Source organism: Cucumis melo, chromosome 8 (assembly GCF_025177605.1).
Source record: "Cucumis melo cultivar AY chromosome 8, USDA_Cmelo_AY_1.0, whole genome shotgun sequence".
NCBI classification, from domain to species: Eukaryota; Viridiplantae; Streptophyta; class Magnoliopsida; order Cucurbitales; family Cucurbitaceae; genus Cucumis; species Cucumis melo.
Genome location: NC_066864.1, coordinates 1869919 through 1884777, shown reverse-complemented (window position 1 = coordinate 1884777; position 14859 = coordinate 1869919). Strand labels below are relative to the sequence as shown.

General features: G+C 29.3%; 2 protein-coding genes across 2 annotated transcripts; one reads left to right on the top strand and one right to left on the bottom strand.

Annotated features, from left to right (window-relative positions):
- Nucleotides 1-92: 92 nt before the first annotated feature.
- LOC103484511 (dof zinc finger protein DOF1.7-like) lies at nucleotides 93-1737 on the bottom strand. Its single transcript, XM_008441621.3, has 3 exons — nucleotides 1181-1737; nucleotides 870-1078; nucleotides 93-783 (listed from the first exon to the last, which is right to left on the bottom strand). The coding sequence occupies exons 1-3, from the start codon at nucleotides 1583-1585 to the stop codon at nucleotides 636-638; spliced, it is 762 nt and encodes a 253-aa protein (XP_008439843.1). The 5' UTR covers nucleotides 1586-1737; the 3' UTR covers nucleotides 93-635.
- An 8065-nt stretch (nucleotides 1738-9802) lies between these two features.
- On the top strand, nucleotides 9803-12337 carry LOC103484510 (squamosa promoter-binding protein 1). The gene is made up of 2 exons (XM_008441620.3): nucleotides 9803-10159; nucleotides 11858-12337. Exons 1-2 carry the CDS (start codon nucleotides 9852-9854, stop codon nucleotides 11976-11978), a joined length of 429 nt encoding a protein of 142 aa, XP_008439842.1. The 5' UTR covers nucleotides 9803-9851; the 3' UTR covers nucleotides 11979-12337.
- Nucleotides 12338-14859: the final 2522 nt, after the last annotated feature.

Here is a 14859-nt window from a genome sequence, read left to right as displayed (position 1 = left end):
AACCAACAAATTTCTCACATCACAAAGAAAAAATTGGATAATGAACACAAATACATGTTTTCCCTACCATATATAACAAAGGAGGAAAATAATTAAAAAGGAATAATAATATAACATAGATATAATTAATTTAACCAAATCTAAATCCCATAATTAATCACCATTACAAAATAACAAATCTCCCTCTAATCATCTCTCCCTATACCCTTAACTATATATACCCCCCCCCCCCCCCCAAAAAAAAAAAAAAAAAGAAAAAAAGTATCCAATCCTTTGAAACGCATGCATGTAATTCATTAAAATACACACCCCGAATGAGCTAATTAGGTCTCATCTAATTTCTATATGTTGAAATTGAATGGAACTAAGGATATGAAGAAAGTTGTTGTTCAAAAGTAAAAAGAAAAAAAGACATGTTTTTATAAAGTGACGAAATGAAAGAGGATCCGAGGTTCCTCTCAGCGCAATTACCTATAAAATTCTCAAACCCACGTCGATAAATTTTTGAAGGATTTTGAGAGCTTTTGTTTGCAGCTGACATGATCGCACCGATCCCACTCCTCTCGTCTTTGCTCCTCAACCTTTATTCTTTTTTCCCTTAAAAATAGAGAGGGAGATACAAATACACATACTTGCTAGAATAGAGAAGCAACTGACGACCCATTATAGTTTGTCGGATCGTGCCAGTTCCCCGTCGCTGTCGTCGTTCCCGAGTTCCAATAGATCGAAGACGGGTCGGAGAAATTCGATAGATCAATTTGTTCCGTTTGATTCTGGCACAACCTAATAAATAAACACAAACAAATAATTAATATAAATTACGTGTATCGTCCACCAACATAAGCTTTTGAGTTAGAACAATAATTAACCTGTTCAAATCCTCTATCTTGATTTCCTTCATCGAAGTCATCAAATTTGGATCGATATTACCTAAAAGGTGGGAATTTCGGTCAAAGGAGATGGTGGGGTGATGGAAATGATTTGAATTGAAGGGTTGTTGATGTGGATTATTGAAGTGCGAGAGAAGGCCAGAAGAAGAAAACCCTAAACCACCACCACCACCACCAATGGAATCCAACTGCAAGAAGGAAAATTCAAGAAGAAAATCAAACCATTAGAAACAGAAAAATCAAAACTTGAAAAAGTGAAAATTTGAAAGAGAAGGGTTAGTGTTATGTACCCCAAAGAACATTGAGCTATTGGTATGATTTAAAGCTGATGAAGAAACAATATTAGGAGCAGTAGTAGAATTGATGGAGGTGTGAAGAAGAAGGCGAGGGTTTTGACTTGGAGTTGACGTAGAATTAGCGTTGACTAAAGAGGAGGAGGAGGAGGAGGAAGAAGTTTTAAGGCGCTTATTCTTTCGACAACCGCCACCGACAGGGACATTTCTTAGGGTTCCACCGCGAGTCCAATAGCGTTTGCAAGCTTTGCAAAAGTGCCTTGGTTGAGAGAGGCTGTAGTTGTTGTAGTAACAAAATTTGGTGTTGGAAGAATCGCAACGAGGGCACTTTAGAGTACCTGATGACGATTGTTGTTGTTGGTGGTGACGGGGTTTGTCCATAATCCTAGAAGATGAAGCCATTAGGGATCAACCCTTTTTATCATGAAACAGATTCTAAAGGAAAGAGGTTGAAAAAGAAGAAGAGAAGAAAGAAGAGAGAGAGAGAGAGAGAGAGAGAGAGAGAGAGAGAGAGAGAGAGAGAGAGAGAGAGAGAGAGAGAGTATAAGATGTTTTGAATTAGGTTAAAATAAGAGAGAAGAATTAGATATTCTCTTCCAAAAGCTAAGAAACAAAAAATGGAGGGGGGGAGAGGGAGGGTGATGTTGAGTATAATAATTGGAGAGAGATAGAGAAGGGGAAAGAGAGAAACTTGTGGCTATTTTGTTAATACAGTTGAAGAAAGAAATATTCTTGCAGTTCCTACACACTTTCTCCACTCAAAACCAAAAATCCCTTTAATTCTTTTTTTTTTCTTTTTTAAAAAGAACAGTTTCTAAAATATACAAAAAGAACTCTCCATGTTCTCATGGGATTCTAATATTCAAAGAGATTAATGAATGTACTTCAACCTATACCTTCCCTTTAACTCTCTTAGATTGCATTTATTTTTGTGCAAAAATGTATACCTATTTTTTCTTTTTCTTTTTTTTTTTAAATTTAGATACAAATTTGAAAGTTGAAAGAAGTTTACCAACTTTTTTTATGCTTAAAATTGAGAGAAATTAAATACACTTTTGATCTATAAATTTTAGATCACCTTTTTATTTTTTTGGTTTCTAGATTTCAAAATGTTACAATTTTATTTTTGATATTTGAGCTTTGTTTCAATTCCCCATTTTAAACTTTTATAACCTTCATTAATTTTCTCATTAAAGGGCCATTTTTCAGTCATTTTGATGTGCCCAATTCTATTAATTAATTAATTTAAAATACTTATAAATCTGGTTTTTTTTTTTGTAAAATTAATTTTACTTGAATTGTGATGGAAAAAATAGTAAAACTTAGCTAAGGAAGTATAGATCTTGAAATTGAGTTGTCAAATTGAAAAAAAAAAGATCAAATCTTAAAGATAACAATAATAGTGTAAATCCTATATACATAATTACAATCAAACCCTAAAGCTCAAGAACTAAACATGTTGTATTTTAAAATTGCGAAATGATATTTTTTACAATTTTTTTGGTAAGAAATAATTAAAATAAATGGTAAAAAGAGAGTGGTAAGAGGACAAAAGAGAGAATTAAGAATTGTGATAAATGTTAAAACACTTTAACAAAAAGTGAAAAAGAGAAAGACAAAAAGACTGTAACAATGAACGAAAAATTACAGCTTCATCTTTTAATTTACAATTTTGTAATGAAATTTCACGTGGTGGGTCTCAATTTTTTAAAAAAGAAATTGAAAAACCCCCAAAATTTTCGAATACTTTATGATTAAAAACCCGAAAACATACAGATGGGAAAATTCGGAAGGGAAGGAAAAGACAAAGAGATAAACTAAACTTCATATTAATTACTTATGAATGGAGTAGGAGCCAGCTTCAAACAATATTTTCAACAAAACATTTCATGAGATTATTATTCATTGATTTTAAGATAGGACAATAAATTTCTCAATTTAAACTTTTAGTTCAGTTAGAGATCTAACAAGATATCAATCATAATATCAGAACATGAAGTTCTATGTGTTTAAATCTTTGCAATGTAATTATTTTCCAGTCCTTCATAATCTATTTGTTTAATTAAGTTTGTGGTGGATTACTATTTAAGTTAAAATATAGGGAATATAATGCAAAGGAGATCTTCTCCTTCCATTTTGATTCAAATAATGTAAATGGTAAAGTTGAGAGTCAGAAATGAAAGGGATCAGAGGGGAAAGAGAAGGCCATTGGAGACTGAAATTCTGTGTGGCTGTTTGTTTTATTTCTGTTTCTTTGGGTGTTAATGGAGGAGAGAGGATGCAAAGGGAGATGCTGCGAGCCATGTGGAAGGCAGCTCATTGTTTATCTCTCTCTCTCTCAAAACAAAAAAAGCAAATCAGAGCTTAGAGAGAACTAATGGATTTTGTAGGGCTCCAAGGGATTTTCTTCCTTAAAATTCTGCCTCCATCAATATTATTCTTTCACAGCAGCCCTTACTTTGGTCTTCTAATTTTAAAATGAATTTTTTTTTTGTTTAATAAAAGCTTTGTTTTGGATAAAGTTTTTATATGTATATATATATATATATATATATATTTAAATATTGTTACAATACACACACTGCCCTTTACTACCCCTCTCACTTTTTTGTAAATTTAAATTAATCGATATGAGTTTAAAGTAACATGTAACTTCTTTGTAATTAATTTATCTTTTGCCTCGATATATAAGGGTTGATAGATTAGAATATTACATATATAGATTAATTATGAATAATTAGCATCTATATTATCCTGGCCTGTTGAAAGAATCTTTGCTTTGTTCTATAAAAGAATACACTGCCAAAAGCTTTCCACTTTATTTTCCCTACTCCTAGATCAGCTATATCAGCCCCACTGTCCAAAATGCAGCACTTACAACATCAAAATGGGACGCCTCTTAGCTTGGAACTACCTATCTCTTTCCAAACCTTGGTTTATAATAATTTGGAATTTGGAACACTTGAGTAACAAACAAATTTTAATTATGCTTATTTATATACTTTTCAAATACACAAATAACATATCATTGTATATATATACAAAAACAAGAACCAAAAGTTTATTTGGTAACATAACATCATTTTTGTTCTTGTTTTATATATGTTTTTAAAATTACTTTGTTGTTTGTTCACAATTTATTTGGGTTGTCTTTTCACTTAAATTAAAAAGAAGAAGAAGAAGAAGAAGAAGAAGAAGAAGAAGAAGAAGAAATTTTGAATTCTAAAGCCATAGGCTAAAAAATTGTGTATTAATATAGAACTCCATGCATGGAGTAGGTAATGGATGTAAGAAGTAACGTTGAGCAGTGGATGGAAAATGTTTCAACTTTGAATTTTGTGTACCATGAAATTAAACAATAGGAATTAGAATATTGTCGTAAAAGAGAAGTAAGAATGTGGAATTTTGGAATTAGTAGGAGGGGGGTCCATAGAGACCATAACCATAAGTATAGGAGAGGACAACCAGAAGTTCAATTTTTTCCTTGCCACCACCGCCACCACCATCGCCACCACCGCCGTCCCTATCAATCAAGAGATACCAAATAGAAATAGATTTCTTTTATAAAAAAGAAATGTAGTGAGGGAGAGAGAGAGAGAGAGAGAGAGAGAGAGAGAGAGAGAGAGAGAGAGAGAGGTGTAGCCATCAATGGCTGACCACAACCCAACTTGCAGCGACAAAGATCTCTATCCTTTGATTCATTATCACACTTTTATGTGTAATAAAAACAAGCCCACTCACTTCTCCATCTTTTTATTTCTCATTTTTAAACCAATAATTAAATTAAATTAAAACATATGATAATCACTTGCAATATTCCTATTCTCTTGCGTTAAAAAGTTGAGCTACTATTTTATTGTAACCTGTGTTACTCCAATATTTCTAAACAGGAGTTCTTAGATTATTCCGAGGGCTAAATTGATTGTTTTAGAAAATAAATCATAACAGTTTGTATTACAAATGAGAAAAGAAGATGGACTATAAAATAGTAAATATAGAACACAAAATATATGAATATACATACATTACCTACCATTTCGAGCGTTGGATAACCATTTAAGAAATTGAAACAAATCTAACTACAGATATTTTGGATGAGTATACGTGCCAGCGAATGGATAGAAATACATAGAGTGTCAAAGTTGGATAAAACTGAGAAGATCATGACAAGTAGATACAAATGAGTTATTAGTGGAGAAACATATATATATATATACATAGATGAATTTGGAGTTTGGAGTATGTGATTGATTTAAATTGGTTGGGAAGTTCCAAAATGACCCAATAGGCCAATACAATGTCTTCCGGACGCGGCTTGAGATGATATATACAAATTATGAGTATCGATCGGTCATTGTCAAACCTCCCTTCCTTCAATTTCCATGCAAAATACTCACACATCCACTTTCCCTTTTTTACAAATTTACAATCAATCCCCCCTCTTTCTTCCTTCACATCCATCATCCTCATCATAATAATAATTAATTTTGTTCGTTGCAAGTGTAAATGTAATTCAGTTGGTCATTCTTTTTCATGTGGTGATTTTCTTTTTTGTTTTGTTTTGCATGACACAAGGCTCCCTCTCTCTAAGGGTACGTCTTTTTAGAAATCCGTTGAGACTCTAATTACTTGGATTAATTTGTAATGAGGACAGGTTAGTTAAAGTTAATTTGTCTATATTATTAAAAGGAAAAAGATAGAGAAACTGATTTGATGGGATAGAAGGGGAAAGGGCGTTTGTTAAAAATGGAACGTTGGATGGTGAAAGTAAGAAGAAGGGAAGTATTCAGTATTTGTAAATGGTAGGGTGTCTGATTATGGGTTTTTAAAAGCTATTTTGGACTGTTGTTTATGGCACTTTCAACCCTTCAACGATCCTTTGGGCCCTCAAGAATGTTTCTTCTTGATCACAATTTCCCCTTAATTATTTGTAATTTTGCTTCTCTTTTTCTTCTTCCATTTTCTTGCACTGTTTTTATTATTTGCAACAATGTACTTAAAAACTTACTGATCTAGTAATCACGTAATTAATGATCTCCCCAATTGTCTTCAATTATATATGAAAATATTTTATTTATAATCCATAGCATAGTCATAGTGGAGTATCTAAACACATTTTGATCTCTTGGTTGAGAGTTTATATATCTTAACTAATTAACCTCGACAAAATGGTTAATCACTCTAATAATAATATAGGAAAATAAATATTTTAATAAACTCATTTGACCCAAAAAAAAATTCAAGTACAAAATTTGTTAACTAATTTACACTAAATAAGTTGAGAAAAATAGAGGAAGAAGGTGGTTTTTTTCTCTAGTGGTTTGCCTCTATTCTCTTGAAGAGGATTTATTGTGTACCCAAGTTATTTGTGAAGTTTTATTTTAATAAAATAAAATAAAATAATTTGTTGTGAAAAATAGAGAAATTAGAACAAAATATGAAAATTTCATTACTATTTACTTAATGTTTGCAGTGAAAGAAAAGTATTATTCAAGTGTGTCATACAATAACGTGCTAGAATTGAATTATGATGGATTTGGCAGTATGAAATTTTAAAGAATCTAAACAGATATAGATGAAGAGAAAAAGACGTTATCCAATTATCCAGTTTTACCTAGATTGGAATTTAGGTTATAAAATTTTGAGAATATAAAATTTGTTTGTGATTAACTAAATTTTAAAAAGTTTGGAAATTTTAGTTTTTAAAATAAATTTGAATAAATATTATGATTAAATGAGGTTTGTCGTTGTCATTTCTGCTTTGTTCTTTTGTTGGTTTTAAAAAATAAACTTTAGTTTTGTCACAGTTTCCGTTGAAGAATGAAACTTGGGCCTCTGGGCTTTTCCCCCTCCAGAAACTTCCTAAATGGGCTCGACCTCCCTTCCCGGCCCAATATCTCTACTCCTCATTTCACGTCATGTTGTGTTTATGTTATTTATTCTTTTTTTATAAATGAGAAAAATAATTGATCCAAAATATAGACTTAAATAGTTGTTTCTTTCTTGATGATTTTTTTAAATATTCTGCATCATTTTAAATTTAAATATTCATAAGTTGCGTTAATTTGACTAATAATTAATAATTTGGTATGGCACGAGGGGAAAAAAATAGTTCATTATTATATAATGACAAATATATGTCTAAATATATATATATATATATATATATATATATATATATATATATATATATATATATATATTTAATAGAATAGACGAGTACAGTCTACAATATATTTTAACCAAAATTTATTACTAGTTATTTTATATATCATCCAATCCGATTGGTATTATTTGTTTGTTTGTTGGGACTATATTGTCTCTTTTCGTCACCTATTGAGCTAATATAATGAATGTGTCATTGTTGATATTAATTCAAACAATAAAAATATAAATATTAAAAGTCGTAAAAGAATTAAAATCCCAAGTTACTATAGTAATAAAAAGACATCAAAGGATACCCATGAAGGAAGCTTTTATTTTGAAAGAATCCAACTTTTTGGCATGCTAAAGAAACTACATTCTAATACGATAAGGATGCTTACGTAATTAAACATTATGTCATATAATTCGATTATCCTTGAAAGTTTTAATTTTGAAAAATAAAAATTCAAAGAGGGGGGGAAATTGAATGAATAATATATATATATATATATATATGATTTGGAAGGTGGAGGGAGACAGTTGGCAAAGGAGAATGAGGTTCTGAATTGATTTTGGGATAGATGAGTGGACCAAAAGGAATGGGTACAGCTGCATAATTGTGGTCCTTGGTGTACCCGATAATTGCCCAGAAATATTAATGTTAAAAGCATAAAAGAATAAAGCACACTTGCCCACTTATCTCCATATCAATTGGCGCTCACAAAACCAAAAATCGTCTCAAATCTTGCACATCAAAAACTATACAAAAAATTAAAAAAATGGGCATACCCTAACATGCACAAGCGGTCACCTTATGGAGACACGTGGTGGATGTGTATAGGAGGATAGTGGCGAAAGCTTGGCTGACACATGGCTGTCAGCCTTTGGGCCAGGGTTATTAATAATACAAATGGAATCGTCCTGCCCAATCAGAAAATGACGCTCAACTATTATACCGACAACGACTCTTCCTATACGCTTTTCCCATACGATACTATACATTTCACCATGTGACATATTTCTCTTATTCCCCCCCCTTAATTTTACTTCTTTTAATCCAAAGTATATACTTGTATCAAATTTTTTAGTTACATATTTTAAAACCCCATTAATTATCACTATTTTCTTGATTTACTATTGATATTTTATGTCGGTTTAATTTATATGTTTGTTGGTGTCTAATCTATTGAAATTTATTAAGAGAGCATAGTTTAATTAATTGCAAATTTCATGTTTAGAAAAGTTATATACATATATGGTAAAGTTAAAACTACTCAACCTTTTGTTCTTTTCATATTGTTTTTAGCAATTCGTAGGATGAAGTTGGACTGTGATGGTAAATTTTACCTTCGATTTGTCCAATAACAAAGCTGAAGAATTTTTATATAATGTTGAGATGGAACACAAGCTACACTAAGTCACTCTCATGAAATATTGTTTTATTCTTGATGTGATACATATAGAATTTTAGGTTACGTTACAACTTTACTCTATCAATCAATTTTTAAATTTGTGTCAAGCATGTTCTAAATTCTTTAAGAACTTTTAAACTAATCTTTGAATTACTATTATGTGTCTAAATATAAATTATTGATTTTTTTTTTATCTTGTGTCTAATAAAAATCAGTTAACTATCATAAATTTTCTAAAATTCATCCATCCAATTAATAATTAGACACCATTAATAATCTTTAAAAAAACAACAAAAATCTTTATTAGATTTTGTTTAAAAAGAATTATTAGACATTAAATTTAATACTACATATACAATATGTTCGTTTGTTTTAAAAATGTTTGAACCTATCACCCATCTATTAAAACAAAATTGAAAGTTATCAGAGACCTATATTAAACACAAACATTAATTTTGTTCATAAAGCAAATTTATAATAACAAAACCAAAAGGTAGAGATACATATATATCATGTCACACTACACACATTATTATCACGAAGGAATATTACCAATTGCACCAAGAGGGTTAGAGATTCAAGTTCAAATCTCCATCTCCACCAAAGAATACTACAGGTTCATTAATAAGTTTAATAGCTTAATGAATTGAATGATTGAATAAGACCCAAAAGAGAATCCTCCAAACTTAAAAAGCAAATCTTTAATTCTTGAAGAAGCAGCAACCACACAAGTGAAAGAAAAGAATAGCACTTGGACAAGGACACCAAATATATAGAAATATATATAATCATTAATTAATGGATTAAATTATAAGTTTGAACTTTTTAATATATATGTTTCTTTTTAATTTTGTATGAAATGAAAAAAAGTATTTAATAGATTTTTAAACATCTAATTTTCTAACTGAGCTATATATTTGCTCAAAAGAAATTAAAAGTCTAGAAACCTATTATAGTAAAAAATAAAAAATAAAAAAGAACAAAAAACAAAGAAAAAAAATACAAGGTGTGGTCTCTTTCATTCACTTTCGTTTCCATTATAGTTTATATTATATATATAGTCATGTGGTTCTTCTAATTTGTTCTATACATATAAGACTTCTCTTAGGAAAATGGCAAACTCAAACGATCACAGTTGGGAGGACATGATTTTAGATGACGATGACGACGACGATAACGACACCGAAGAAGTAGGGTTTGTAGATAATGAGAGGAGGAGGAGATCTGGTTTAACCACTGGTCGTGGTGGCGGCGGAGGGGGAAGGTCAACGGTGGCACGTTGCCAAGCCGATGGCTGCAATGCTGATCTGACTGGTGCGAGACCGTACCACCGCCGCCACAAGGTCTGCGAGTTCCACGCCAAGGCAGCCGTGGTGATTCTGGCCGGATTGGAACAACGATTTTGCCAGCAGTGTAGTAGGTAAGAAAGAAAGCTTACTCTTTTTTCTTTTTTTTTTTTTTTCCTTTTTTTTTGTTCAAATGATTTTCTTTTTAGAAAACCCTAATCTGGATCTGTCAAATTATTACTTTTGAGTATTACTTTTGTTAATCTTTACCAAAATGTTTCACTAACTATGGAATAAATTTAATATTCAAAGGGTATTCTATTAGGGGGAAAGACATTTTTCCATTTATACAATACAGTTGAGTCAATCCTTTTTTGAATTTTCTATTGAATATTAAACATGTATATCTTAATATTATCTCTTTTTTTTAAAAAAAAAATTGTGTTTTGATAGTGATATATGTCACCACCCCAAATGGTTTTATTACCTATAGTAATTAATTTTCAATCAAGATAGTAAAATGCCCATTAATATAATAGTTATATATTGACTATCAATTTTATTTTTTTAAAAAAGTATTGACCTAATTCGTTTTTAAGGTCTTAAATTTTTAACAAACTAATAGATTAAGAATTGTTATATTAATAGTTAATTAAGTTTGTCTAAAGGTGGTAAATTGAATTTTTTTTTCTTGAATAGAGATTGAGATCGAGGTTTTAGTGCATTACTACAAGTTTAATTAAAATTGGCTCTTCTTTTTTTCTTTTTTATAGTTAAGACTAAATGAATCAATTTTAGTTGTAATAACTTTTTAATTCAAAGTGGGTTTGAGAGTGAGTGATACAATTAATGTTATATTCTCACAGTGATTTTAAGCTTTCGATCGCTTTCTTAAAATTAGAGAACAATTGTGACATAGCGTTTTTGTGTGATTGGATTCATTTTAGTGTTAACACTTTTAATTATGTTGGACACTTAAAATAGTTTGATTTGGAATTCTAATTAATTAAGTTTACGCATCTTTTTATCCATTTGTTTTTAAAGATTAATTTAGAAGGCTGTTTTTTCTTCTTCCAAAAAAAATTCATTTAACATAATTAATAAGCTACTATTTTGATTTTAGTTTTTTTGGTATGCTTTATTAAAAAAATTGTTTTTAAATATAATAAAACAAATCAAAATATTTAAAATTATAATAAAATATTATTTTCTATCAATAATAGTGTGGTTTAGTGATACCGTGATATCATCTATCTTCGATAATAGATATCGTTAGTAGTTTATAAAGGTCTATCTATCACTAATTAACTAGACACTAATATTTTTTTTGCTTATATCTGGTGTAGTTTTACCATTTAAAAATAACTACACTTAATTAATTAGTTTATTATATATATATATATATTTATTAAGGTGATAAAATATTATTTTAGCATATCTTCATAAACTTATTTTGTTTTCGTTACTTCGTAAACTTATTTTATTTTAGTTTCATATTTTAAATAAATCTTAAATTTAGTTCGAAGTTAATTTAACGGTGATCTAGAAGTTTTAATATAACCAATGACATTTTAAAATTGGATAAAATCAATTAAATATTTTGTAACCTATTGAGTTTTTTAGTTTTTATTTATTTATTATATTTTTAGTATTCATAGGAATATTTGTCAGTAGCTATTAACAACAATAATGGAAAAATAAATGAGAGGGAAGTAAAAATTGAAAATTAGAAAGGTGTGAAGGATTGATTAAATGCGCATTAAATGTGAAGTAAATATATTAGATGGGAAATGGAAAAGGGAAATTGTTTAGTTGTATTATGATGAACACAGGTTTCATGCAGTATCGGAATTCGATGACACAAAGAGAAGCTGCCGGAGTCGTTTGGCTGGTCACAATGAACGCCGCCGTAAAATCTTACCGGATTTTCATGGCCAATCCTCCACTAATTGAACCACACAACACTCCTCACTGTGTCCACTAATTACCATAATTAATAATAATAAATAACAATAATGATACACTCATTACTAATGAAGAAGAAGATCAAGAAAGAATGAAAGAAAGAAAGAAAGAAAGAAAGAAAGAGCTACGCGTCATTGGAGTTAATTTTGTTTTGAGAGAGTCACCGGCGGTCCGGCCACCGCGATGAAAAAATGAACTGTTATGCTTCCTCTCTTCTGTCATCAAAAGAAAACCCAATTTATAGCCCTCTTTGTAATATAATTTGAAGTTGTCTCTTCATTATTAGACCAAAACTTTTCATTATATTTACTTAAGTTACACTATATATATTATTATATCTCTATCCACCACTCCTTGTATATTTATATAAACACAGAAATGGTTATTAGCCTATAAAATAACATCATATAATATAATGATAATAAGTAAATAAATAATAAAGAGATAGATGGTTTGCTACTTTTTGGATCGGTCACATCACCAAAATCTGTGTGGGATATCTTTGTTTTTTGTTTCTTGAACGTTGTAGCTATATATATCTTATGTATGGAAGCCGGCCTATGTGTTTAAAAGAAATTACCTAGAGGCTAGGGCAACCAAAAAGTATCATGTATAATCTTACTCTTTTAAACTTTCAATTTTACTTAACTTTGGCCTATATATACTATGTGATATGAAAATTAAATTAGTAAAAATTGTTTCATTCTTATAAATTAATTAAGAGAGTATTTATTAAAAAAATAAATAAGTATTAAAAAGTGAACATTTTGAAATTTAGAGGTAAAGTGGAAATAAAAACTTAAAACTATGAAATCAAAATGTAACATTATGAAATACAGAGATCAAATAGTTTTTTATTAATCCTAAACTTATGGGTTAGAATGTAACGTTTTAATGATATGATTAAACAAAATAGAAACTAAACCAAAAAAAAATTTGGACTAAAATGTACTTTTTTTTTCTCGATTATCTAACTATCATTTGTGAGAAATTAAAACCGACTTTTGTTGAAATTTGTATTTTGAAATGATGATATTAAATTAGTGGGAAGCCTTTGGTTTTGCATTGAAATAATTAGGGCTCAGTTTTGGGATACATTTACCTATTATTATATATAATAAGTTAAAATTAGTAGGTGATGTAAAATCCAAAATCTTGTATTCGATTTAACGTGAAACTTCCATCCATTTTCGCAATTTCATCTTGAACTTAGATAAGTGATACAATTTTAACCTTTGCAATCTTTAAACTGTTTCCTAAGTTTTTTGTTTAAAGAAAAACTGCTTCTCTTTTTCAGGTTTGAGACGAAGTTTGTTTTTTATATATATTTTTGAAAAACATACCATCATGTAAAAGAATCAACAGACGAAGTATTCATAATGAAGAAGAGAGGACACCCGATTTGAGTAAGTAGGATTCCAACAACCCTCCAATCTTCTAAACTAGAAGTTAGAAGTCCATATTGTAGAACACAAAAAAACAACCAATACATTTTGAATCACTCAAATTAGATATCAAATGAAGAGGTTATGACCCAAAAGATGATTTAAAAGATAAATTTTATGTGTGAAAATTAACCTGACATACTTTTTAACGATTTAAGAAGGTTAAAATATTCAACCGTTTTCTTAGGTATTTTTTAGGTTGCTTATTTCGTTAGTTTAAATCTACAAAAAATAAATTTAATTTATAAACAAAAACACATTAACTTTGCTTTAACGGAAATATCAACGGAATCAAATTAGACAATCAATAGTTGAGACGACTCTGTCATAAACTTGAGAAGAGAAGATGAACATAGCAATTCCCTTCAACACTACCTTTAATGGTAGAGGAAATACTATTAGTTGTTTGTGTCTAATTTAACAATATATAGAGAGGGTCACGTAACCTAATTGACATAAAGATATATTATCGATAATAAAATATAGGGGACTCAATTTTTTTTTCTATAAAATAAACTCTACTTGTATCTCTTATATATTTTCCTTTGGTGTGAGCTTCATTTTTCGTTGATTTATTATATATTATATATTTACTCGTTATAATAAATAGGTTAGTACATACTTATTTTAAATGGTAATAATGCAGGAAAGTTTTTGGTAAGAGATTAAGAGCTAAAATGAGAATAAATTATAATAACATTTATTTCTTCTTTCAGGATTGAAATTCGTTATCTCAAGGTTGAAGGTTCGAATTCTCCGATAACTACCTAAACAAATGAATAATAGGGAGACGATAATAAAATTTTTGAAGGGCATTATAACTAAATTGAAGTCAAATTGGCAGCCTACTCAAATGGTTAAATTCGTAAAATATGTTTGGTAGGCAGCTCAGTGCATAGACTTTTGATAGATCATATAGATTTTTATGTATTGTTACATTTAGATTTTGAAATACATAGTTATATTAAAAGAAGAATATCTCAATACTTGTTGAGAACTATAATTAGTTTTTCTTCTAAATATATTGTCAAATGCATTTGTTTAAACTAAATTTAAATATTTGAATCTTACACCCAAACACATCTAAAAGCCTAGAAGCACAAATAACTATATTGAATCCTTTATTTTTCAAATTTCTAAATTGAAGTGGCCTAGAAAGCTTACCAACTACTTTATTAGTTAAATAGGTAAATTGTATCGTAGATATGTCAAAAAAGTGTTACTCGTTTTAGTTTGTTGTTATGTAATCTATAGACAAGGTTTCACATTTTAGTGAGATCGAATAAAAGTTCAACAAGATGTCATTCAAAGAAAAAGAAAATAGATATTTCAAATATTTAATTTACCACATTTTATATGACATTGTTATTTTATTTATAAAAAATAACATAATTATAATGGATAACAATTTTAGAAATAATAAC